The sequence below is a fragment of the Talpa occidentalis genome, unplaced genomic scaffold, assembly GCF_014898055.3.
Source record: "Talpa occidentalis isolate TD23 unplaced genomic scaffold, MPIMG_talOcc4v2.1, whole genome shotgun sequence".
In the NCBI taxonomy this organism is placed as follows: Eukaryota; Metazoa; Chordata; class Mammalia; order Eulipotyphla; family Talpidae; genus Talpa; species Talpa occidentalis.
The window spans coordinates 145,585,484-145,609,287 of NW_026555331.1; the positions used below are offsets into that span (position 1 = coordinate 145,585,484).

General features: G+C 48.5%; 2 protein-coding genes across 4 annotated transcripts in view; one reads left to right on the forward strand and one right to left on the reverse strand.

Annotated features, from left to right (window-relative positions):
• Positions 1–12,016, reverse strand: part of ZC3HAV1 (zinc finger CCCH-type containing, antiviral 1) — a 41,944-nt gene extending 29,928 nt beyond the window's left edge. Inside the window, exon 1 of the mRNA XM_037514231.2 lies at positions 11,642–12,016. Within this exon, the coding sequence (XP_037370128.1) occupies positions 11,642–11,943 (302 nt within the window). The 5' untranslated portion in view covers positions 11,944–12,016. The remainder of the gene's footprint in view (positions 1–11,641) is intronic.
• IFT56 (intraflagellar transport 56) overlaps positions 2,049–23,804 on the forward strand; it is a 60,618-nt gene continuing 38,862 nt past the window's right edge. For 2 of the 3 annotated variants that reach the window (XM_037514244.2, XM_037514268.2), the window contains exons 1-2: positions 2,049–2,250; positions 18,136–18,289. The gene's annotated coding sequence lies outside the window, so the exon portion shown is untranslated. Of the gene's footprint in view, positions 2,251–2,271; positions 2,286–18,135; positions 18,290–23,804 lie in introns of those variants that run through there. The other variant, XM_054692704.1, reaches the window with a different exon arrangement.

Here is a 23,804-nt window from a genome sequence, read left to right on the forward strand (position 1 = left end):
TGGATGCATAAATAAATAAAATAAATCTTTAAAAAACAAACAAATCTACCTAGAACACTGACTGGCTATGTCTTCCATGCAGCCCACCCAATGAGCCCAGCTTCAATTTTTACAGCTCCACATGGAATTAGGAGGTGTCTTGTTCCTTGCCCCCACTTACTTCAGCCCCTGAGCTGCTGGGAACTAGGGGTGGAGCTGAGCAGCCAGGGGAAGCTCTATGACATGGGAGGCAGGACAGCTGAAATAGGCCTTCTGTTCCTGCAGCCCAACTTGCACCCTGGTCCTGCTGAAGGACTTGGAAGGAGACATGTGGAGGAGAGACATGTAGAGACACTGATTTTTTTAAGACTTCTTAAAATTTATTTATGCATACAAGAGGTGCAGGCGGGTGGAAGGGTGGTGAAAGGACTCACTAGAGACAGAATGGGGAGCAGAGCAGGCGGATCGACTGAAATACACTGCTGAGGGGAGCAACGGGCGAGACAGGAGAGGTCTGCTGCACCATGTGGGTCAACTCCCTCGCTGGGGATCGAACTCAGGCCTCAGCAGATGGCGATAGCTTGATAGTGCTGAGACTTAACGCCTGCTCCCCCAGTGAGGCCCATGTAGAGACACTTGGAAGAGACACATGGGTGAGAGGCCTGTGGAGAGGCTGACTGGCAGCCATTATCTTGATTTGTACTTTGATTTTGCTCCTTTTGTTTTGGACTTGCTGTTCCCATTCACCCCCTTTCTATGGTTCCCCACTAGTAGGTACTTTAGTGCAAACTTTTGGGCTTCAGTGGCCCTGCTTTGAGCAGACCCTGTTTGACTAGGCATTTGTCCCTAAGGGGGTGTTTTATTGGAAAATTATTAGTAGTAATACCCTCTGTCCTCTTCCCTCTCTGTGCACACTAATTCTACTTAAGATCTATCTACTAAGAGTCTGCTACTTTTGTCTTTATGCACTGGATGGCAGGAATCCACTTTGGAGCACACACTCCATTTTGGGGGTCCGTGGGCACCCCTCAGTAGCATACTAGTAACTTCTCATTTCTCATCTCCATCCTCAGCAAACTGCTCCTTTCTCTAGATTCAACAACACTCCCCTTAAACCTCACTTCACTCTGCAACATATGTCTAGCCTGGGTTTCTAACCTCAGCCCCTGGCCTGTAAGGCCTGCTCAGTTTTCCCATATTCTCTAGACTCCTCCCAACTTCTTTTTAAATTTTTTTTTTTTTAAGATTTATTCATTTTTGCATACAAGGGCTGGGGTGTAGGCCAGAGGTAGGGGGGGAGGGGGGGAGGTCAGAGGATTCACCAGAGACAGAGTGGGAAGCAGAACAGGCAGATCTACTGAAATACATTGCCGAGGGGAGCAGTGGACAAGACAGGAACGGTCTGCTGTGTCCTGTGGGTCAGCTGCAAACTCATGCTGCAGTGGCTGCCAGTAGCTTCATAGTGTTGAGACTTAACACCTTGCACCACCAGGGAGGTCCGCCCCAACTTCTTAAAGGCTTTATCTTTGACTAATTCTAGCATTTTGATCTGTCACAAGGGTGGGCTCGCTTGTGTTCCTCACCTCTAAGGAGTAGTTAAGATCAGAAGTATAGCAACTAGCATTTATTGTGTGTCTGCTAAGTGACAGGAACTTTGCTTCTGATTTCATCATCACAATAATCCTAGGAGGTAATGGTTTATTTTTACCTTGGGAAACTGAACTGGATAAAACGAGACATTAGAGGTGACTTAAATAAGAGAAAGCCTTGAGAAAATGAACCTGGATCTCCAGAAACAAAACCCCTAATCTGAAACACACACACACACATACACACACACATACATCAAAACAGATCTGAATGGTTTCCAAACCAGAAAGAAAAAAAATTGGCGTTAGGAATTAAAGCCAGTTCCTCAAGACTAAATGAACTTAGAGAGCAGGACACAAGGAGAATGCACATAAATTGTCAAAGTGACAGTAAAGACACAATAAAACCAGAAACAATTTCTTGCGATTGGCTCAGCAGCTTGGGTGGAGTTTCAGATTAAAATGCCGGAAGTTCCCTCCCACTTTCTTCTGCTCACTCAGCCCCAGCTCCGGGGCCCTAATATTGACTAGAAGACTTAAGACAGGAAATGTGAAAGTTTCCTGTGGCCTCTTTGGGCTGTCTGGAACCCCAAGCGGTTCTCACAGTGTGGTCTCCAAGCCAACCATCATCTGAGTTTGTCACAGAAATACAAATTCTTGGGCTCCATTCTAGACCTACCAGGTAAGTCTCAAACTTTCATCATCTAGACCTACCAGGTAAGTCTCAAACTTTCATCATCTAGAAGGTTTGTCAGAATACAGAGAGCTGGGGCCACTCCCAGAGTTTATCAGTAGGCCTGGGGTGGGGGCTGGGAAGTCACATTTCTAACTAGCTCCCAGGTGATTCCCAGGGCCTGATGAGTATACTTGGCCATACTGCAGGTTCAAGGCTGCCTCTTCCAACAAGGCACCATGCAGAAGCTGGTTGGCAGCCACAGAAACTCCCCACCTCTCAGCACAGCAAAGAGCTCACCCACAAACCATTTTGAACTCCTCAGGGAAAAACAAGTTTGCAGAATCCTGCCTGCCCTTGGAGAGATAAACTTCAATGTGAGGGAGGATTTGAGATAAGTTTGGGAGTAAGGGGGAGGGAGAAGATAGCCTTGAAAGAGGCAGACTTGTCTCTTTTTCAGGAATCTCAAGCCAAAAGCTCAAAAACAGATGACCTTTTCACTTTTCTCTCTCAGCTATAGAACAAAATGTTATTGTAACCCTGATAATAAATCCTCCCACATCACAGATGAATTCGGGCCTGCAGGGTGGTTCTTATCCCTGGACACACAGAACAACCAGCTGGGAGTGTTTAGAAATTCCTAAACCTGGGCCACGCCCAGGAGTCTGATTTAATTGGCAAGAGGTGGGACTCCACGTGATTCTAAGGTGCAGTGGCACTGAGAATCACAGGTCCAGGTCGGGCTTATCAGGTCAGATTTTAAGTCAGGTTCCTGAACTACATGCTCACCTCTGGCTTCTTGGACTCTGAGCTCCACACCAGAACAACAGGAAAAGACAACCTGTCTTTGACAGTAATTTGCCTTTTACCCCCTCAGCCTCTCTGCTCCCCAATACCTCCCCAATACACAGGTACAGGGTTGGATGATAAAGACAAAGAGAACTGATTTGTACAGAAAACAGGAAATAGCTCACCACAGTATAAGCCAGGTTAAAAACGAACCAGGACGTGTGAAAGATAAAATCTAGAAAAACTTGGCCTAGAGAATAAACTGTCATCCACCAAAAAGAAGCCTGAAAAGTATTATTTTAACACTACAAACTCCTGAGTTGGTACTTATAATGTTCAATATTAAATTGCCTCATTACTAGAAGTAGGGGTGTTTCACTGAATCTGAAGCCCTCATAAAATGGGAGAGAGCAGGTTGAGGAACAATATGGGGGAAGTAGAAGGGTGGAGCTAAAGGACTAAATGGGTCACTTCAACGCAGCTGTATTACCCAGCAACGGTATTATCCAGAACACACCAGGCACAAAGACCAGCTACCTGTGGCAAGAGGTGAACCCAAGTCTGCAGGTCTTGGCCTGGGGAGAAGAGATGTGAGGAAGGCAGCAGGACTGGGTAACAGAGGGCAACAAGAGGGGGCAGGTCCGCTGAGGGCGGAAGGTGGTAAGCTGAGGATCTGTGCATGGTCTATAGTTGCAGCAAGAGTGAGGCACGCAAAAATTCTATTATAGAAGGTAATCTCAGGCCTCCCTGGTGGTGCAGGGGGTTGAGTGCAGCGCTGTGAAGCTGTCCGCAGCCTCTGCAGTGCATGTTCCATCCCAGCCAGCCAGGGAGATTCCCACATGGCACAGCAGACCTCTCCTGTCACACCTACTGCTCCCCTCAGTATTGTGTTTCGGTCAGTGTGCCTGTTCTGCTCCCCACTTTGTCTCTGGTGAATCCTCTCACCCTCCTGCACCTCAGGCCTGCACCCCAGTTGTTGTATGCATGAATAAATAAATCTTTAAAAAAAAAAAAAAGGCAATCTCCCCAGTCTTGATTTATTTCTCCAGCCCCTAGAGTGAGGGATTCCCCAACTTTGCTGACAATTAGGACCACCTTCATACTTTAAACAAGAGACTTTCTGCAGTGGGGGAGGAGGGAGTTGGGTCAAAACAGGGGTGGGAAGAGCACAAGGGACTATGGTGATGGTACATGGGTGAATTGACAGTGGGAATTCCACAGGGACTATACCCGAGATGATAAAGTATATACTGCATAAAAATGAAGAATGATGTAAAAAATATATAAAACAGTAATTTTAAAAAGGGAAAAAAAAAAATGATTCCTCAAGTGATTCCAACACGCAGCAAGTTTGGGAACCATTGTCCTAACTGCACATCAGGTCTGAGCAAAAGCCCAGGAAGTGAAGAGAGTAGGGCAGGAGATGGTGGTGGTCTCCAAGTCTTGCTGGTTAGTAAAGCTACATAAGTTCCTCTCCCCCGAGATGTCCCTTCACCCCCTGCCATATTTCCCAACATAATTATCTTCTGGAAGAACATGAAAATAGATGAATTAACAGTGTTTGAGGATTCCTTTAGTGAGAAAGGGGCAGAAACCTCTAGAACAATCCACTATTTGACAATGAGCTTAATTAAATATTTGTTAATAGGGTAGCTGCAATGACCAAGCTTTCCGTATGCCTTATGGTTTTATCATATAAAAGTAACAGAGCAACACTTTTGTCATCTTTTGCTTATGCTGCACTAATAATCCATTCCTTTTGTATCTCACCCTGCCAGGAAGTGAGAAAATGTGGTTCCCGACCCCTACAAAGGAACCCTTGGTTAGAAAGCAGAGTCCCCGGCCCTGACCGAGAATTTCTGGTGTGACTTAGCATTTTATTTTATTTTTCTAAAGATTTATTTATTTATGCATACAAGCAATGGGGTACAGACCAGAGGTGCGGGAGGGTGAGAGGATTCACCAGAGACAGAATGGGGAGCAGAACAGGCAGACTGACTGAAATACAATGCTGAGGGGAGCAGGGGGCGAGACAGAGAGGTCTGCTGCACCATGTGGGTAGTTCCCTGGCCGGCCAGGATCAAACTCGTGCTGTAGAGGCTGTGGATTGCTTCACAGTGCTGTGCTTAACCCCTTGTGCCACCAGGGAGGCCCGACTTAGCATTTTAATAATCTCCTCCCCTCAGTAATTTAGGGGCAGTACTGTCCCATAGCTGGGCACCTTAACTCTGGGGATCCCCAAGATTGAACCACCAGGACACGGGGGAGTATTACAACCCTTTATATCTTTTTTTTATCGAAAAAAATGATTGCCTGAACTGAAAGGGATGGAGAAGTTGGGGATGAACTGGTTAACACAGAAGAGGCACAGGAGATCCTTTAGGACTGAGGAAAATGTTCTTATCTCCACAGTGATGCATATGGGTGTACCCATATGCATGTCAAAAATCTTCAAACTTTTACTTTAAATGGGTGCATTTTATTATTTAGGATTTTTAAGGTGAAAAATTAGTAAATATTTAACATACAGATTAAGATTCTATGTTACATGACTTTTTAAAAACTAAGCAGATAACAGAGTTCACAACATTCTGCACTGTCAAGGGTGAGGAAGCAAAAGGCTTGGAAACTACCGCCCCAGGGATCGCTCTGAACCCGATGTTCTGAGGTGGCCTGAAGCGTATTATGTCTTCTGGGTGAGCAAGTATTACAGGATTGTGAACCACTTTTCCCTACTCTACTCCCAGCCAGAGTCCAGCTCTCTTGCTTGTTTAATCTGATTTCTCGCTGAGTCTGAAATCCTGCATCTGTGTGATTTTTTGGCTCCTCTTCTATTTCCTCCCATCCACCCCCACACGACCATTCAACCCAGCAATTCCGGTCTTAGTGATCTGCCCTGGGGAGCTCTTGCCACACGCACCCAGAAGCTTGTATGTTCCTGGCAGCATGGTCTGTTGTAGGGAAAAAGTGGAAATAGGGGCCTCCCTGGTGGCGCAGGGATTAAAGACATAGCGCTATCAAGCTATTGGCAGCCACTGCAGCAGGTGTTCAATCCCAGCGGCCAGGGAGCTACCCACATGGTGCAGCAGACCTCTCCTGACTCGCCCGCTGCTCCCCTCAGCAGTGTATTTCAGTAAATCTGCCTGTTCTGTTCCCTACTCTCTCTGGTGAATCCTCTCACCCCACCCCACCCAACCCCTGCCACCCCGCACCTCTGGCTTACATCCCAGTTCTTGTATGCATAAATAAATAAACCTTTTATTTTTTTAAAAAGTGGAAATATCCCAAATGTCCATCATTGAGCAAACAGGTAACTAAAGGATGGTATAAATCCTATGATGAAATACTATGTGGCTGTTTACACGAATAACTAGATTCTTATGTATCAACACCAACAGATAAACAGAGTATTGAGTAAAAAATCTAAAACAATACACATCTGGCAAACAAATGTACAATTTGTTTAATTGTAAGGAAATTATAAAATAATGGAAAGTCAGGATACATACCCAAATCATGATTGAGGCTGCTTTGGGAGAGACAAGGGTATGAAACTAGGGAAGAAAAAAATAATATCCGTAGACCTGTTATGGTTTTTATTTATTTTGGGGAAAATGGGGAAGGAAGAGACAACATTCATTCTGGGAAGTGAGTTATATATACAAGTTTATTATTCTTTTTTTTTTTTTTTTTTAATTTTCTAGAGGCATGTCTTATTTATTTATTATTTGTTTGTTTGTTTTGGTTTATACAAGCACTGGGTACAGGTGAGTGAATTCACCAGAGCCAGAGTGGGGAGCAGAGCAGGCAGAAGGACCGAGGTACACTGCTGAGGGGAGCAGCGGGCGGCAGGAGAGGTCTGCGCGCCATGTGGGACCCTCCTCTCGTGGCCGGGGAGCAGCCGGGGATCGAACCGGCGCCGCAGAGGCCGTGGGTAGCTTCGCAACCCAGCGCCCAACCGCTGCGCCACCGGGGAGGCCCAAGTTTATTATTCTTTATGTTCTTTTAGCTTCAACTTTTCCAATTAGCACTCTGTGCTTGTTATATGTTCCTTTGTACTTTTCAGGGTTTTTTCAGTTTATGAACTAGTCAACTAATTCTCTTCCTATCTACCCACACCCACCCAAAGTCTCAATTAACCCCGGGGAAAGGCATACAAACAGGAAAGTGCCTGGAGGAAACACCCACATTTGGCAGAAACCACAAAGCCAGTTGAAGACATTCAGACAACCTACTTTGAACAGTTGAACAGAAATCATACTTTCAAGGACTTGAATTATGGAAAAATTATATTTATATAGGTACTCGACAACACAAATAGCTAAGAATCACACAGATCTGGATCAACACCAACTCTGTCAGCTCTATGTTGTGTGAACTTCGAGAAATTTCTAAACAGCTCTAGCCATGATTTCCCTATGTGAAGTGGGATTTAAATAATTGGGATAATACCTATACCTCAGGAGCTAAGGTTAAAAACTAACGTGGCGGGCCTCCCCAGTGGCGCAGCGGTTGAGCTCTGGGTTGCGAAGCTGCCCGCAGCCTCTGCAGCGCCGGTTCGATCCCCGGCTGCTCCCCGGCCTCCGGAGGAGGGTCCCACATGGCGCGCAGACCTCTCCTGCCGCCCGCTGCTCCCCTCAGCAGTGTACTTCGGTCCTTCTGCCTGCTCTGCTCCCCGCTCTGGCTCTGGTGAATTCTCTCACCCTCCCGCGCTTCTGACTGTACCCAGTGCATGTATAAACCAAACAAACAAACAAACAAATAAATAAATAAAAACATGCCTCTATAAAAAAAAAAGGGCAGAAGAGCTAAAAAAAAAAACAAACTAACGTGGCTACCATCTCTAAAGTTGCTGTCATTATACTTGGTTAAGATTTATTTGGTCAGTAAAGAGTAGTTTAGTGGGCACTAAAATATTCTCCCAAGGGTTCTTATTATGAGGGCCACAATGTACATTGGTGGGTTAAAATTTTGTAATTCCCTGGGCCTCCCCGGTGGCGCAGTGGTTGAGCGCTGGGTTGCGAAGCTGCCCGCGGCCTCTGCAGCGCCGGTTTGATCCCCGGCTGCTCCCCGGCCACCAGAGGAGGGTCCCACATGGCGCGCAGACCTCTCCTGCCGCCCGCTGCTCCCCTCAGCAGTGTACTTCGGTCCTTCTGCCTGCTCTGCTCCCCGCTCTGGCTCTAGTGAACTCTCTCACCCTCCCGCACTTCTGACTGTACCCAGTGCATGTATAAACAAAACAAACAAACAAACAAATAAATAAAACATGCCTCTATTAAAAAAAAAAAAAAAAAAAAAAAAATTTTGTAATTCCCAAAAATGATGTCAAAGGAAATATAAAATATAACCAGACCAATTAATGTAAGAAATAAGAATGGGGCCTCCCCGGTGGCGCAGCGGTTGAGCGCTGGGTTGTGAAGCTGCCCACAGCCTCTGCAGCACCGGTTCGATCCCCGGCTGCTTCCCGGCCACCGGAGGAGGGTCCCGCATGGCGCGCAGACCTCTCCTGCCGCCCGCTGCTCCCCTCAGCAGTGCACTTCAGTCCTTCTGCCTGCTCTGCTCCCCGCTCTGGCTCTGGTGAATTCTCTCACCCTCCCGCGCTTCTGACTGTACCCAGTGCTTGTATAAATAAATAAATAATCTAAAAAAAAAAAAAATCTTCAAATCTTTAAAAAAAAAAAAAAGGAAAGAAAGAAGAATGAATCACTCCACTAAAAAAATAAATAAATAAATAAATAATTTTTTTTTTTTTGGATTCCCCAGAGAATCCATCAAACTTGTGTGGCTCAAATTATCCCAATTTTATACAGCGCCAACCACCCAATTTATGAGTTTAAAATTGTTTTGATGTTTCACACATCCGTCTGAAAAATTTCACAACAAAAATATGAAAGCGGGGCCTCCCCGGTGGCGCAGGAGTTGAGCGCTGGGTTGCGAAGCTGCCCGCAGCCTCTGCAGCGCTGGTTCGATCCCCGGCCACTGGGCGAGGGTCCCACATGGCGCACAGACCTCTCCAGCCGCCCGCTGCTCCCCTCAGCAGTGTACTTCGGTCCTTCTGCCTGCTCTGCTCCCCGCTCTGGCTCTGGTGAATCCTCTCACCCTCCCACGCTTCTGACTGTACCCAGTGCTTGTATAAATAAATAAAAATAAATCTTAAAAAAAAAAAAGTTAAAAAAATATGAAAGTGTTTCTACACTTATTGTGTGTAACAAACTGAAACAAAGTTTCTAAATATATTAGATATGTAACTAACAGAAAAGTTTATAAATTATATCTGTGTAGGTTTTTGCTGAAAGTGTAATTCAGACTGTAACGCAATCAGAAATTTTAACACCAAATGGATATTAGATAAGACTAAAACTGTGATGGATATATATATATATATTTACACACACATATATAGAATCATTGTACTATGATTTTGTTAATAAAATAGAGTCCTATCTTTTGGTATTACTAAAATATTTCCAAAGCAAATGATCTCTGGGATTTGGCTTCAAAGTAACACGGGTGGAGGTAGGGGCTGGAATGGGGACAGAAGAATAAATGAAAGATGGACCATATTTTGAAAATGATTCAAGTGGAATGATGGGTAGTTCTCTCTTCTGGTGAAAATATTAAAGGGAAAAAGTTAAAAGGGGCATATGTATTTTTCATTACTATTGAAGTAATGCTGGTTCATGATACTATACAGGTTTCAGATGCCAGCATTGTAATTTGATATCTGTCTATAGGATATTATCATCCCCACCAAAAGTCTAGTTTTCATTCTCCAGCACACAATTGATCACGAAGTCTAGGTATTTATTTAAAACTGGACCTTCCTGGTGGCCTAGAGACTAAGTCTCAGCACTATCACTTTACCAGAGGCTCCACTCAGCAGTGTGTTTCAGTAAATCCACCTGTTCTGCTCTCTGCTGACTCTGGTGAATCCTTTCACCCTGACACCTCTTATCTATACCCCAGTTCGTCTATACAAAAATAAATAAATAAATAAATTTTAAGTAAAAATAAAAATAAAAGCCAATACTAGTTGGTGGGGAATTTTTCATAACAGAAGAGGAAAAAGGAATAATAAAGCCTTCCTGCTGTTAGTCAGCATAGTGCTAGAATGTTCTTCTACTTTCCCTCTGCACCCCCTCCCTCCCTCCTTTCCTGATTTGATTGGTTGCTGTGACATAGACTGATTCCTTTTCTACACAATCTTCCTGCAACTCAGAAATACTTCCTAATTTTTGCCTCCCAACCCGTTCAATTAATTTTTTTTAATAATGGAGCATATGCAAACACTTTGCTTTTTTTTGTTTAGCTCTAAACATATTTTAAAAGAAATACTTCATCTACCTCATCCATTTGAAACATCTGCCTTTCATAGTTTTTATTACACATACATAGGCGGGTGAGGAATCTAAAGTTCTTGCAAATAAAGTGCGTGATGAAAAGTGTCTGGACCACCATTTTGGACCTTAGATCACCACTTAGAGTTTTTAGGGAGAGGTGATGTGTGAAAAGTACTATATCATGAAAAATACTGGTGCTGAAGCGCAGAGGAGCAGAAAAGACTTGAGATAATAGAGAAAAATCATTATTTCCACAAGGCATTCATTTAGAAGCGCGATGGGGAAAGAGGAACTCGACAGGGGGTGGGAGATTTCATTAAATGAAGGGGGAAGGGGGGATTGGGGATAGTGTCAGAGACCCTGCGCTGGGGGAACATGAATTTGACATGGATTGGCAGGATACTCAGAAAGAGGTGTTTCTCAGGCAGAAGAGCCTGGACTCAGTAGGAAGACCTGGGCAGAAAACACAGAGGCTGGGGAGCCATCTTTGTAGATGTGACAACTGACCCCCACAAGAGAGCTCCGCGACCTAAAGAGAGCGCGGTCTTAAGGCAGATTTGCAAGTCCCTGGCTCCAAAGGCTTAACCAAACTTTGCCGCGCCCCTTTATCTAGGGGTTAAAGAAAGAACAAGCTGCTTGAAGGCTAAACCACACCGTTTCAAATCAATTTTTAAAAGCAGTTCCAAGAGTGTGCGGTCAAGGGTGCGGGCCACAGAGGCGAGGCAGGGTCGGGAAGCAGCGCAGGAAGAGGTCACTACATCGCTGATAACCTTGAAGAGATCCACTCTGGTCAGGTGGCGGGGCCTGGCGTCAGGTAGCAGCAAAGTGACGCGACGGCATGGCGGCGCGCAGAGGGAGGCCCCGCAAGGCCCCGCAAGGCCCCGCAGCGCGCTGCGGTGAAGAAGCCCGCGGGGCGCAGCCAGGTCGCGCCGGGGACTAAGAGAGCAAAGATTTGAGAATCCAGACCCTGGAGGCCTCTGCCTTCGTTTCCAGCCCTGCCTTCAACTTCCCTAGACCCTGGGCTGGCCGGAAGGTACTCGATTCTGATGCCGCCACCCGCCCAATGTCACCTAAGCCTCCCTGCGCGCCAGGTCTGGAGGCGCTGGAGAGAACCGAAAGGATAGAAGTGCAAAGCCAGCAAGGGACGCCCAGGGGAGCGCAGCAGCGCGAGGCTGTGCCAAGAGGCTATCGGGCTTGAGGTCGGCGAGGGCGGACCCCTCCGGAAGCAGCCAGACCCGGGGGAGCTGCCCTTCCCTTCCCAGCGCACTCACCGCTCCGAATAGTGGCACCGGCCCAACAGGTTGAGCTTGCAGAGGTGCAGGTTTTCGCAGAGCGTCTGGCACACCTTCCGACGGCAGATCCGGACTCCAGTGTTGGCCACCACGGACCGGGTGACCCCGGCCCGGCCGCCCGTCTCCAGCATCACGAAGCGGTGGGGCCCCGCCGCCTCCAGCACCTCGCAGAGCTGCGCCTCGGGGAGCGCGATCTTTTCGAGGAGCTCGTCCAGCGCCATGCGACCCCCATGGGCGCACAGGATTTTGGTGATGTAGCAGCACACCTCCGGGTCCGCCATGGCGCGTCGCTCTGGCCCGGCCCGCGCGCGGGACAGCGGGGCGCGGAGAATCGAAACTTAAGCCTTTGGGCCGGGCTGGGCTGGGCTGGGCTGGGCTGGGCGGGCGGGGCGCGCCCGGGGCCAGGAGCGAGCGCGCGCTTTCTGCCCGGGTTAGCTGAGCCCAGAACTTTCGGTTTCCTTCTCGGCTGTGGGTCCAGAAGCCAGATCTCACCAAGCCCGTCCCTGGAGCGAGTTTAAAGTCAACCGCGCCCCGCAACCGAATGGCTAGACAGCTGCCCCGCGCGCGCCGGGACCGCCGGGGGGGCTCCCTCGCGGCTCTGGACTCCGGGAGGACGGAGCGCCAGGCACTGCGAGGCTTCCGCGGAAGGAAGAGAAAGTAAAAATGATCTCGGGGTTCTGGGGGGGGTTTAATACCGCGAGTCGGGGAATCCCCCTGGAGACGTCATCTGTCCCCACCCCACCCATCCCGGAAAGGACAGACCCTGCTTCGCCCTGGAGGGAGCTGAGTATTCACGGTATTCACGCGTCGCAAAAAGGCTGTTTCCTCCCCGGGCTGGAGGAAGGAGCCGGAGCGAACAAGCGCGGCTCTCGGGGCGCAGCCCGGAGGTGCCCAGAGTGGGTGCGCTGCGCCCGCACCTCCACGCCCTCGGCAAGAGCTGCGACCATTTCTCTGCGTCATTTTTGCCTCTGACGAGCCTTTTGAAGAACCACTTCTTGACACAGTCTTGGCCCGGCCGAGATCGCCCTGTGCGGTGCGGTGCCCACACCCCGGGAGCGAACAATGCCAGACCCGCGAGTTTAGACGTCTCTCAAGACCTTCGATGGGGAGCTCTCTTCAGATGCTTGGACAAGACCGCTCCTCCTTCGTGGGGACCCACTTGGACCCCCAGAATTAGCATAAAGAATATTTTAAAGTGAAAACATTTGAGTTACAGAAGAAATTTTATTTTTTTAAAGATTTATTTGTTTGTTTGTTTGTTTATTTATTTGTGCAAGCACTGGGTACAGTCAGAAGCGCGGGAGGGTGAGAGAATTCACCAGAGCCAGAGCGGGGAGCAGAGCAGGCAGAAGGACCGAAGTACACTGCTGAGGGGAGCAGCGGGCGGCAGGAGAGGTCTGCGCGCCATGTGGGACCCTCCTCCAGTGGCCGGGGATCGAACCGGTGCTGCAGAGGCTGCGGGCAGCTTCGCAACCCAGCGCTCAACCGCTGCGCCCCTACAGAAGAAATTTTAGATGAATTTCTCTTCATCTGCCCAGCAGGATCTGCTCCTAGGACAGACCCTTCCTCCTTCTCACCCCCTTCCAAGGGCGTTTCCAGCTATTTCAGCTGCCGGAGGAGACTGGCAGCCAATGTTATTAGCATCAAAAAGCTAAAGAGAACCTTCCACTCTCTCATTGAAGCCCTTAAAACCTCCCTTTTAAATTGAGATACATAGTTACTTCAGAGTGGTTTAGGACATTTCCTTTACTGGAAGATTTCTCCCTTTTCCAAAACAGGTAAATAAATCTTATCTTTTCTTCTGTTAATTGTGTACTGTCAGTCGACTCGCACGCCCCCAGATACTGGACCCAAGGTGAAAGAAGAAAACGTTTCTTCCTCCCTATACTCCCAAGTAGAGTAAGTGGGTCACTGATTAAACAGGAAATTTTTTTAAAGATTTATATTTATTTATTTATGCATACAAGAACTGGAGGTGTTCCTCACTCACCAGAGACAGACTGGGGAACAGAACAGGCAAATTGACAGAAGTACACTGCTGAGGGGAGCAGCAGGTGAGTCAGGAGAGGTCTGCTGCACCATGTGGGTTGCTCCCTTGCTGGGGAATGGAACTCATGACGCAGTGACTGACAATAGCTTGATAGCGGTGAGACTTAACTCCTACACCACCAGGGAGGCCTGGAAATACTTTTGTTTTTTTTTAAGTGGCATTCAGTTGTCAAATTAGAAAACCTTCAAAATGATTCCTGGGAGTCCTCAGTTTGGTGATTGTAGTAGATGAACTGTTTCAGGAATGCTCTGGTATAAAAACCATCCATACTGGAGACACACGGGGTCATCTAATTGTTCCCTGTAGTGGTCACTTCCGAGGTCTTTTAATCTGATTGACTTTAGTTGTGGTCTGACAGGTTTCCAGGAACTCAGCTTTTAAGACCGAATCAATATAATTCAAGTGAGTATCTTTTGGGTGGCCCTGACATTAGTAAATTACTTATGAATTGCAGAAGTTTAAGAAGTAGTCCGCCAGTTCGATCCCCAGCTGCTCCCCGGCCACTGGAGGAGGGTCCCACATGGCGCGCAGACCTCTCCTGCCGCCCGCTGCTCCCCTCAGCAGTGTACTTCGGTCCTTCTGCCTGCTCTGCTCCTCGCTCTGGCTCTGGTGAATTCTCTCACCCTCCCGTGCTTCTGACTGTACCCAGTGCATGTATAAAACAAAAACAAACAAACAAACAAATAAATAAATAAAGCATGCCTCTATTAAAAAAAAAAGTTTAAAAGTATTAAAAAAAAAAAAAAACCGAACCCCCATCCCTTGCTCAACAGGAAAGTTTGGGGGCTTGACTGGATAAAAGGAGTAGATGAAACTGCCATGGGAACCCATCTGAAGAGCTGATTATCCTCTATGCTAATTTAGGTCGTCAGTCAGGACACACCCAAGACCAGTCACCCTAGCCAGTCAATGATGCCTGGAGCCTCGGACCCCTCCTGCCTCTCGCCCGCTGCTTCTCTTAGCCGTGCCAGCAAAACCACCTGTTCTGTTCTCTGCTCTGTCTCCGGTTAATTCTTTCACTCCTATGCCTGTGGTGTACACCTGAGTCTGCCCCACAACAGTTACATGGTGTGATGGGTCTTTGGATATTGGAGAGGGAGGAAGTTTAGCTAGAGTGCTTGGAAATGGAAATAGAAAGTTCCCTCAGTTTGGACTATGACAAACAATTTAAGGGCTTGTGGAGGAGAAAGAGCAGACACTTGAGAAATTTTGAAAGTGTGCCTTCGAAGTTCTCCAGGAAGAAATACTGAGAAGTAGGTAAGAGCACAGATTGCCTGGGGTGTAACTCAAGGAGGTCAAAGGATTTCAGTCTGGTGTTGACCAGGCAAGATCTAGGGGTGGAGGTGGGGCTGGGAGCAGGAGCTTAGACTTTGGCAGAAAAACCTAGGTCCATTGCCACTCTGGCCTGTGCATTGCTGGGTGGTTGGCAAGCTCACTAAAGAAGGGCCTGATGTGAACATATTGCGAACATTCTAGGAGACCACTCACTGGCCCAACGGGCAAGAGAGCAAAGTGACCTGCATAAACTTAAGGTTGAGTAGTCTTGTCCTGTTCTGTGAAGCAGCCCTGCAAGAATCTGGAGCCTGAGGAAAAAATAACATTTCACCCTACATGAACGTCCAAGGACTCTGTTGAAGAGATTTAAACAATGGGTACCTAGGCTTTACGTCTCCGCAGTGCATTCTTCAGAAGTCAGGAAAATGATTAAACCCTGGCATTGTCCTCCTCACCACGTAGATAGCATCAGCATTGCTTTAGGTCATGATAACTTAGGAAATCTCAAGAGGTCTACTCTTTCTTTTCCCACAAACTCTTAAATTATTTGTCATGCTTCAAATGAAGGGGACTTTTATTTATTTATTTTTAAGAGTTATTTATTTATGCATACAAGAGCTGGAGTGCAGGCAAGAGGTGTGGAGGGTGAGAGGATTCACCAGAGACAGAGTAGGGGGCAGGACAGGCAGATCTACTGAAATCCACTGCTGAGGGGAGCAGCAAGAGAGACAGGAGAGGTCTGCTGTGCCATGTGGGTCAGTTCCCTGGCTGGGGGTTGAACTCATGTTGCAGTGGCTGGTGATGGCTTGATAATGCTGAGACTTAACCCCTGCGCCACCAGGGAAGCCCAATGTCCCTGATTCTTCATGTCCAGGTATGGACACCAGGCACAGAATTATGACTTGCTATTGGGTGGTCAGCCTCCTTGTCAGCCTGCTTATTGATTCTTGTTCCTTTTGGATTATAAATACGAAGCAGTACTTTTTTTTTTTTAAAGATTTATTTATTTATTTATTTATACAAGAACCGGGGTACAGACCAGATGAGTGGGAGGGTGAGAGAATTCACCAGAGACAGAGAGGGGAACAGAATAGGCAGACTGACTGAAATACACTGCTGAGGGGAGCAGCGGGCGAGACAAGAGAGGTCTGCTTTGCCATGTGGGATTCTCGCAGGCCAGCTGGGATCAAACCAGAGCTGCAGGGGCTGCACACATCTTCACAGCATGGCGCTCAACCATCTGTGCCACCAGGGGAGGCCCTGAGGCAGTACTTTTTTTGACTTCTGATCTCTTTTCCTTCTATGGACTCTCCAGGTCAGGGTCATTGGCTGCCCCTGACTTTGTGATTCTGAATCCCTGGCTTCTGTAGTGAAAGGGTATTACCTGGCATCTATGGTATTGAGGATCTGACATCCCATTGTTACCAGTGAGCCAAGCTCCAGGATAGCCTGTCCTTCCATCAGCTGTTACGGGGGAAAGTGCCACCGAACTTCTAGGTGACATTGGTGAGTGCCCTTGACATACGCAATTCCTCTGAGCCCCTCTGTGGGGCCTAATCTTTTGTGGATCTTCTGAGAAGATCCACAACATATCTAACATATCTATCCTAGCACGTTCTCTTTTCCAAATCCTTTAATACTTTTTTCTACTGTCAGCAAGAGAAATTTAGGTATTTCAACCTTGCTCTTTGTGGGTTCTCACCTTCCTAAGCTTCTGTGAACCACCTAGAAGCATTTTACTGCGCATGCGCTTCCTTACCAGAATGCTCAGTGGTTTATCCAATGGTAGGGACTAGGGAGGAGGTGAGCAGGCCACCATGCATAGTTGAGGAATCTGCACGTACACACATTGCTTTGTAACAGGGTAGTCCCCAGGGAAAGGAAGGTTCCAGTTTCCCTGCCCCACCCAAGGTAGGGTGGAGCCAGGCAGGGAGGGGAAGCTGCAGACGACAAGGAGAAGGAAGCAAGGGATGCAAGGAGACCTGGAGGAGGCACCTGGAGCAGAGAGACATGTGAAGAGGCCGTACTTGCTTCTCAGCCTTGGACTTGTACCAGGGACTTGGACATGGAAGGAAACACTTGAAACAGACATGGTTGAGAGACCCGTGGAGGCTGACAATGGCAGACTTTACCTTGACTTGGATTTTGACTTTTGCTGTTTTCTTTCCAGACTTGCCCGGGCCTTTCTGTTCTGCCCCTTTCCTATGGTCCCCACCAGACAGTGCCTTTGACTTGTGGCAGGCTTTTGGGCCTCAGTGGTCCTGCTTTGGGCCAACCCTATTTTTTTAAAGATTTATTTATTTATGTATACAAGAACTGGGGTACAGGCCAGAGGTGAGGGAGGTGAGAGGATCCACCAGAGATAGAGTGGGGAACAGAACAGGCAGATAGACCAAAGTACACTGCTGAGGGGAGCAGCAGGCGAATCAGGAGCAGTCTGCTGCACTATGTAGGTAGCTCCGTGGCAGGCTGGGAGTCGAACTCGTGCTGCAAAGGCTGGGGACAGCTTCATAGCACTGCACTTAACCCCTTGCATCACCAGGGAGGCCCATTGACTGGGTATTTACCCACCAGGGGATCGGTAACTTTGGGCGCTTGATTTGGGAACTATATTCTTTCTGTTCTCTTTATTGCACACTAAATGCATTAAAGTTATTTTCTATTGAAGGTCTTACACGCAGGAGTAGGTTTTGTCTTGATGGGACAGATGGCAGAACCCAATTATAGCAGGCAGGTTTGGGGGGCCTGGGTTGTCCCTCATCCTGCCCTATAACAGATTGACCTATGACCTGTTTGCTCTAAGTTGACATCCCAGGACAGGAGGCACCTGGAAGAGTAGTGGACGCCATTTCTGTCAGAGACTGAGCCAGCCCAGAAGGAATGAAGTGCCCTAAATCCAGATGCCAGTGAAAGGGGGGCTGCCAGGGAGAGGGGGCACCATAAAACTCCCAGAGGTTGTTAGCTGCCTGGAGTAAAGCCCCGCTCACTGGTATTAGCTGTCTTTGTTTAGCTCACTATAAAATAGCCAATTAGAGATGCAGTGTTGGTATGATTTCTTTGGAGCATGATGCTCAGCTGTTCTCAGATTAGCTTGCTGATCTAATGAAAATGCATATTAAAGATTTAATCCCTGTTCTTTATCTTTTAGTTTCCACAAAAGAAAAGATTCTTTTCTGGTGGCCGGCAGAAAAGAATCCAGTATTTCCAGGCAACACCAACAACAGAGAGCTCTTATGTCAACAAACTCACCTGTGTACAGACATCCATTTCAGCTGGCCGGATCAAGCAGTGTTCTCAGAATGGTGAGACCGGAAGTTAAAATAGATTGCTATTTTTTTGAGGACCGATGAGAATAGAGGAGAGGGGAGGGAAGGCACTATTTATATAGCTAGAGAGAGATTTTTTTGTTGTCTTATTTATTGCTGTTGTTTTACTAGAACATCCAGGCATGTGCAAAAATTTCAAAAAAATAATGTGAAGAGGGGCCTCCCTGGTGGCGCAAGGGATTAAGTCTCAGTATTATGAAGCTGTCCGCAGCCACTACAACACCAGTTTGATCCCCGGCCAGGGAACTGACCCACATGGCACAGCAGACCTCTCCTGTCTCGCCTGCTGCTTCCCTCAGCAATGTATTTCAGTGCATCCGCCTGTTCTGTTCCCCACTCTGTCTCTGGTGAATCCTCTCACCCTCCACACCTCTGGCCTGCACGTCAGCTCTTGTATGCATAAATAAATAAATATTTAAAAAAAGAAACGTGGAGAGCATACAAAATTGCACAAACTGGGGCACATTAGTGTGTGCAGCCTCAGCTACAAGCTTGCCGAGTTCTTCGTGGTAGCAGATGTGAAAACAGGTCATCGCCCATATGCGGGGCCAGGAACAAGTCTATTGCAGCAACAGGAGACACACAGGTAGCAACAGCATTATCTGTCTGGCTGGCCTGATAGAAGCAGCCTGGCCCATGGCTTGGGCAGCGGAAGCCTCCGCCAGCCCAGTGGGGTAAGGCCCCTGGGCACCCCTCAGGCCCCCTTGGGCTCTCTTGGATCCCCGGCTCCCCTTGGGCCCTTCACCCACCCATCAGTGGGTGCCCTCTTCCCAGGACCCCTATTAGCTTTTTTTTTTTTTAAAGATTTATTTATTTATTTATACAAGCACTGGGTACAGTCAGAAATGCGGGAGGGTGAGAGAATTCACCAGAGCCAGAGTGGGGAGCAGAGCAGGCAGAAGGACCGAAGTACACTGCTGAGGGGAGCAGCGGGCAGCAGGAGAGGTCTGCATGCCATGTGGGACCCTCCTCCGGTGGCCGGGGAGCAGCCGGGGATCGAACCAGCGCTGCAGAGGCTGCGGGCAGCTTCGCAACCCAGTGCTCAACCGCTGCGCCACCCGGGAGACCCCTGACCCCTATTAGCTTTTATGTGATGTACAGACACAGCTGGCACAGAGCCAAGTTTATGCCTCATATGTTTTTTTTTGTGCATGCAAACTCTGTTATCAAAGTCACATATTAATTACCACTTTCTGCACATGCAGATGACATCTCAAGGCTACATGTTATCTACTAGGCCACCTGTGTGGATGGTCACAGTGAAAATCAGCCTGAGAAACTCTAAGGAGTTTCTGCTACGTTGTTTTATTCTCTGTTTTATTCTCCCCACAAAGTGATATCAGCCTGGTGAATCAGTTGAATCACCAATCAGAGAAGAAAGCAAAACATACACAAGGCAGCAATGACTCAGCTCTACTAAGTCACAGAAATGAAAAGCACATAAACAGCACGGGGTTCAGTCAGATGGAATGTCCAAAGTCCGTGGCAAACAGCTGTACCCCAGGAGATATGGAGCTGTTCTCCAGGAGATATTTGACTAATGGGAGGCAATAGGCAAATGATCAGACAGGAGGGAGGGCAGAGGTAGGGAGCAGGCAGAAGGGGTTCCCCTAGATTGTCAGGGCATGCCGCAAGGTATACTGGGAAGAACTGAACTGGGGTAGAATGGAGCTCTAGGTAGTGGTGCTGGGGTAGACAGAGTGAGAAGGGTCATTTTCCTCTATAAGGAGGAATATATAGACTTTGCTTTGGTGGCATGAAAACAAGGAGCTTCAGGCTGCTTTTCTTCATTCATGAGCATCATCTGCAGGCAGACACAACCGGCATGTAGTAACACAGGCAGGGCTAACTCGGTGCTGATGGCCTGATGGCCCCCTCGAGTTTGCTCCTGACATCTAGACCAGTGTATTCCTTTCCCACATTGAATATACTTATCAGTATATTCCAGACAGAATATTCCAGAATATTCCAGACACCGTAGTGTGAGTTCCAAGCAAGGTCACAAAAAACATTGACTTCCTCATTCACCCGAGTGGGTCAGGGGCCCAGGGAAGCCAACTGTGTTACGTTCGCTCAAGAAGCCCTGTGGAGGTGACCGTGTGGCAGGTGATGAAGACCCCTGCCAGCGACCAGCTCCAGCCTACCAGGCGGGTGGGTAAGCCACTTGGAATGGGATCCTTCGGTCCAGTCAAGACAGGAGATAACTCATAGTCAGAGACCTGAGTCAGAACCCCCCAGTCACGTCATTCAAGTGGGAGATAAAGCATATTGATTGCTTTAAGCTATTAAGTTTATGGTAAGTTGTTATATAGCAATAGATAATTCATACATTTTTAAAAAAGATTTATTTATGCATACAAGAGCTGGGGTACAGGCCAGAGGTGCTGGGGGATGAGAGGATTCACCAGTGACAGAGTGGGAGCAGAACAGGTAGACGGACTGAAATACACTGCTGAGGGGAGCAGCAGGCGAGACAGGAGAGGTCTGCTGCGCCATGTGGGTAGCTCCCTGGCCAGGGATCAAACTCGTACTGCAGAGGCTGCAGATAGATTCACTATTTTGTGCTTAACCCCTTGCGCCACCAGGGAGGCCCCTGTGTTAAGTACTTTAAATACTGGGAAGACTTAAACAAAATGTGGCATATCCATGCAATGGAATAGTAGTCAGCGATCAAATGGAATGAAGGGCCAGCACATGCTATAGCATGGGTGAGACTTGAAAACATTAAGTGTGTAGTGCAGGTGGGCAAAGAGGGGGGGGTCTCCGGGTTCTCATGCTGTTCCTTCCTCTACTCTGGTCCTTGCCTCTCTGGGCTGTGGCCCTGGGAGTGCCAGGCAGAGCACAAGCTGCTTTAGGCCACCAAGGCCCACTGGCTACCCGTTGATTCTCACCTCCTGGGGTGTACAAGCAATCCCATCCAGCCCATTTCCCATAGTCAGAACATCAACCTGCCAAAGCTCCCCCTCCTTCTGGTGGGATTGTTAGTCCAAATCCATCAGTTCTTTTTTTTTTTTTTTAAGATTTATTTATTTTTATACAAGAACCAGGGTATAGGCTAGACGTGCGGGAGGGTGAGAGGATTCACCAGAGACAGAGCGGGGAACAGAACAGGCAGACTGAGGAAATACACTGCTGAGGGGAGCAGCGGGGAGACAGGAGAGGTCTGCTGCGCCATTTGGGATTCTCGCCAGCCGTCCGGGACCGGCGCTACAGAGGCTGTGGACAGCTTCACAGTGCAGCGCTCAACTGCCTGTGCCACCAGAGGGGCCCCTCCATCAGATCTTTATGCTTTCTTCCCAACGAGCTTGCCACCTTGGGGTAGTGGGCTGGTCCTCTCAGGCCGTCTCCTCCTCCACGTGATGCCTTGTCCCACAGCTTCTCAACCTTGTCCCACTCCTGTGCTGTGCATCGTCCCTAGCTCCTCTTGCTGCTCCAACTCCAGCCACCACCTGTGCTGCCATGGCGCCTCCAGCGTTGTCCTCCGCTGCATTTGCAGAGCTGTGAGGGAGCACTCATCCCCCAGCCCTGTGTCCGAGCAGGCGCCCTGTCCCTCCAATGCCTTCCCCACCACATGCAGTCCTCTCCACTTCACCGGAGACTCGGGAGGCACCCACAGCAAGGAGGCCAGCCGCCCCTCAGTACCTCCTGAGGTCTTCAGAGGCCTCCATACCTGTCTGCCTTGACCATCGCCAATTGTAGTGGAAAGCCAGCACAGGGCAGGTTGGGGGCCAGGGGGTCAGGAAGCTGGCAGGCCTCCCAGCCCCTGGTGAAACTTTACTCTCCCTAGGCTCTCTGGACAATCTGGTATTCCCTGCCACTCTCCACTGTACTCCACTGCATTCCACTGCACAGTCCTCCACCGCATTCTGTCCTCTCTGATGCTGCCCTTATATGCTCGGCCTCTAGGCTCAGGTGTACCCATTTACATATGCCCACATGTAGGGTAGAGAAAATATCAGGCTTTTCTGCCCTTCCGCCATCAGGATAGATGATGGATCCTTGTCCTGAATGCATGCCTGATGGCGGGCACCTGGAATAGGGTGTGGGCATAGGTAGATGGGATTCAGCTGAGCTAAGACTGTGCTTTTAAGGGCGGCGTCACGGGGACAGCAGCAGCAGCAGCAGCAGCAGCAGCAGCAGCAGTAGCAGCAGTAGCAGTATGAAGCCGAAAGAGAAGCCGAGAAGCAGCAGAACGAACGCTAGAGAGCCCAGATAGAGTGAAGACTTGCTGGGGGCTGGGAGGCCTGCCAGCCTCCCAGCCCCCCAGCCAGCACCCCTACCTGCCATATGCCTGGTGAACCCCAAATAAAAAACCTGCAAAACTACTGAGGACTTTGACTCCTCCTTTACCCGGTCTGCATGGGATCAGGAAACCTGCACTGTGTCCAGTTCCTGCCTTTACACCACACCACACTCCAGGTGTCCACCATCAGGCACGCGGACCCCGAGCCCACACTCCCAAGTGCCTCCTGCATTCAAGGCACAGATGATAGCTACAGAGGCCAACTGAGCAATCTTCATTTACCCTACAACATGAAATAAGCCAAACACCAAGGGTCACATATTGCATGATTCCACTTTCAGGAAATGCGGAGAACTGACAAATCCATAGAGACAAAAAATAGATTAATGGTTGGCAGGAGCTTGAGGGGAGTGGAGAATGACTAATAATAGATGTAAATTTCTCCACAACATGGAGAAGTTAGCTATATCCCAAAGGGCAGGCTTATTATAAAAGGGAGCAAAGAATAAAGGACACTTGCTGTAGGGTAAATGATTATCAGGCTTTTCTGCCCTCCCGCCATTAGCGTTGATGATGGATCCCTGGGATCCTGAATGCATGCCTGATGGCAGACACCTGGAGGGGGGTGTGGGCATATGTAAGTGGGTACACCTGGGCTGAGACTGGGCCTATAAGGGCGGCATCACAGGAAATGGAACCAGCAGGAAGAGAGTAAGAGAATGAAAGAGAAACACAAGAGCGAGAACTAAACCACAAGAGTGAAGATTCGCCCGGGGCTAGAAGGCCTGCCAGCCTCCTGCCCCTACCCCCAGCACCCTGCCTGCCATGCATCATGGTAAAATCCCAATAAAACCCTGAAAAAGCCACCAAGGGTTCCAGGACTCTCTCCTTTACCTGTCTGCTCAGATCATAGAGATCTTGCCCTGTTCCTTTCCGCTGCTACACTTGCATAGACACAAAAAGGCAGAAAGGGCTGCCCTGAAAGGGACAGGATTGCTGTGAGAGGTCTGCTGCTCCATGTGGGTAGTTCTCTCGCCGGGGATCGAACTTGTGCTGCAGTGGCTGCAGAGAGCTTCATAGGTTGTGTCTTAAGCCCTCGCACCATCAGGGAGGCCCTCCCCCCCAGCAGGTGCTGTTTTATAGCCATGCATTAAGTACAAAAGCATGGCTCCTGGACGCCTGCAGAATGGTGATCAGGGAACTCAAGAGTGACACAGGTTGTGTGTTTTGGAGTCAACAAGATGCTGC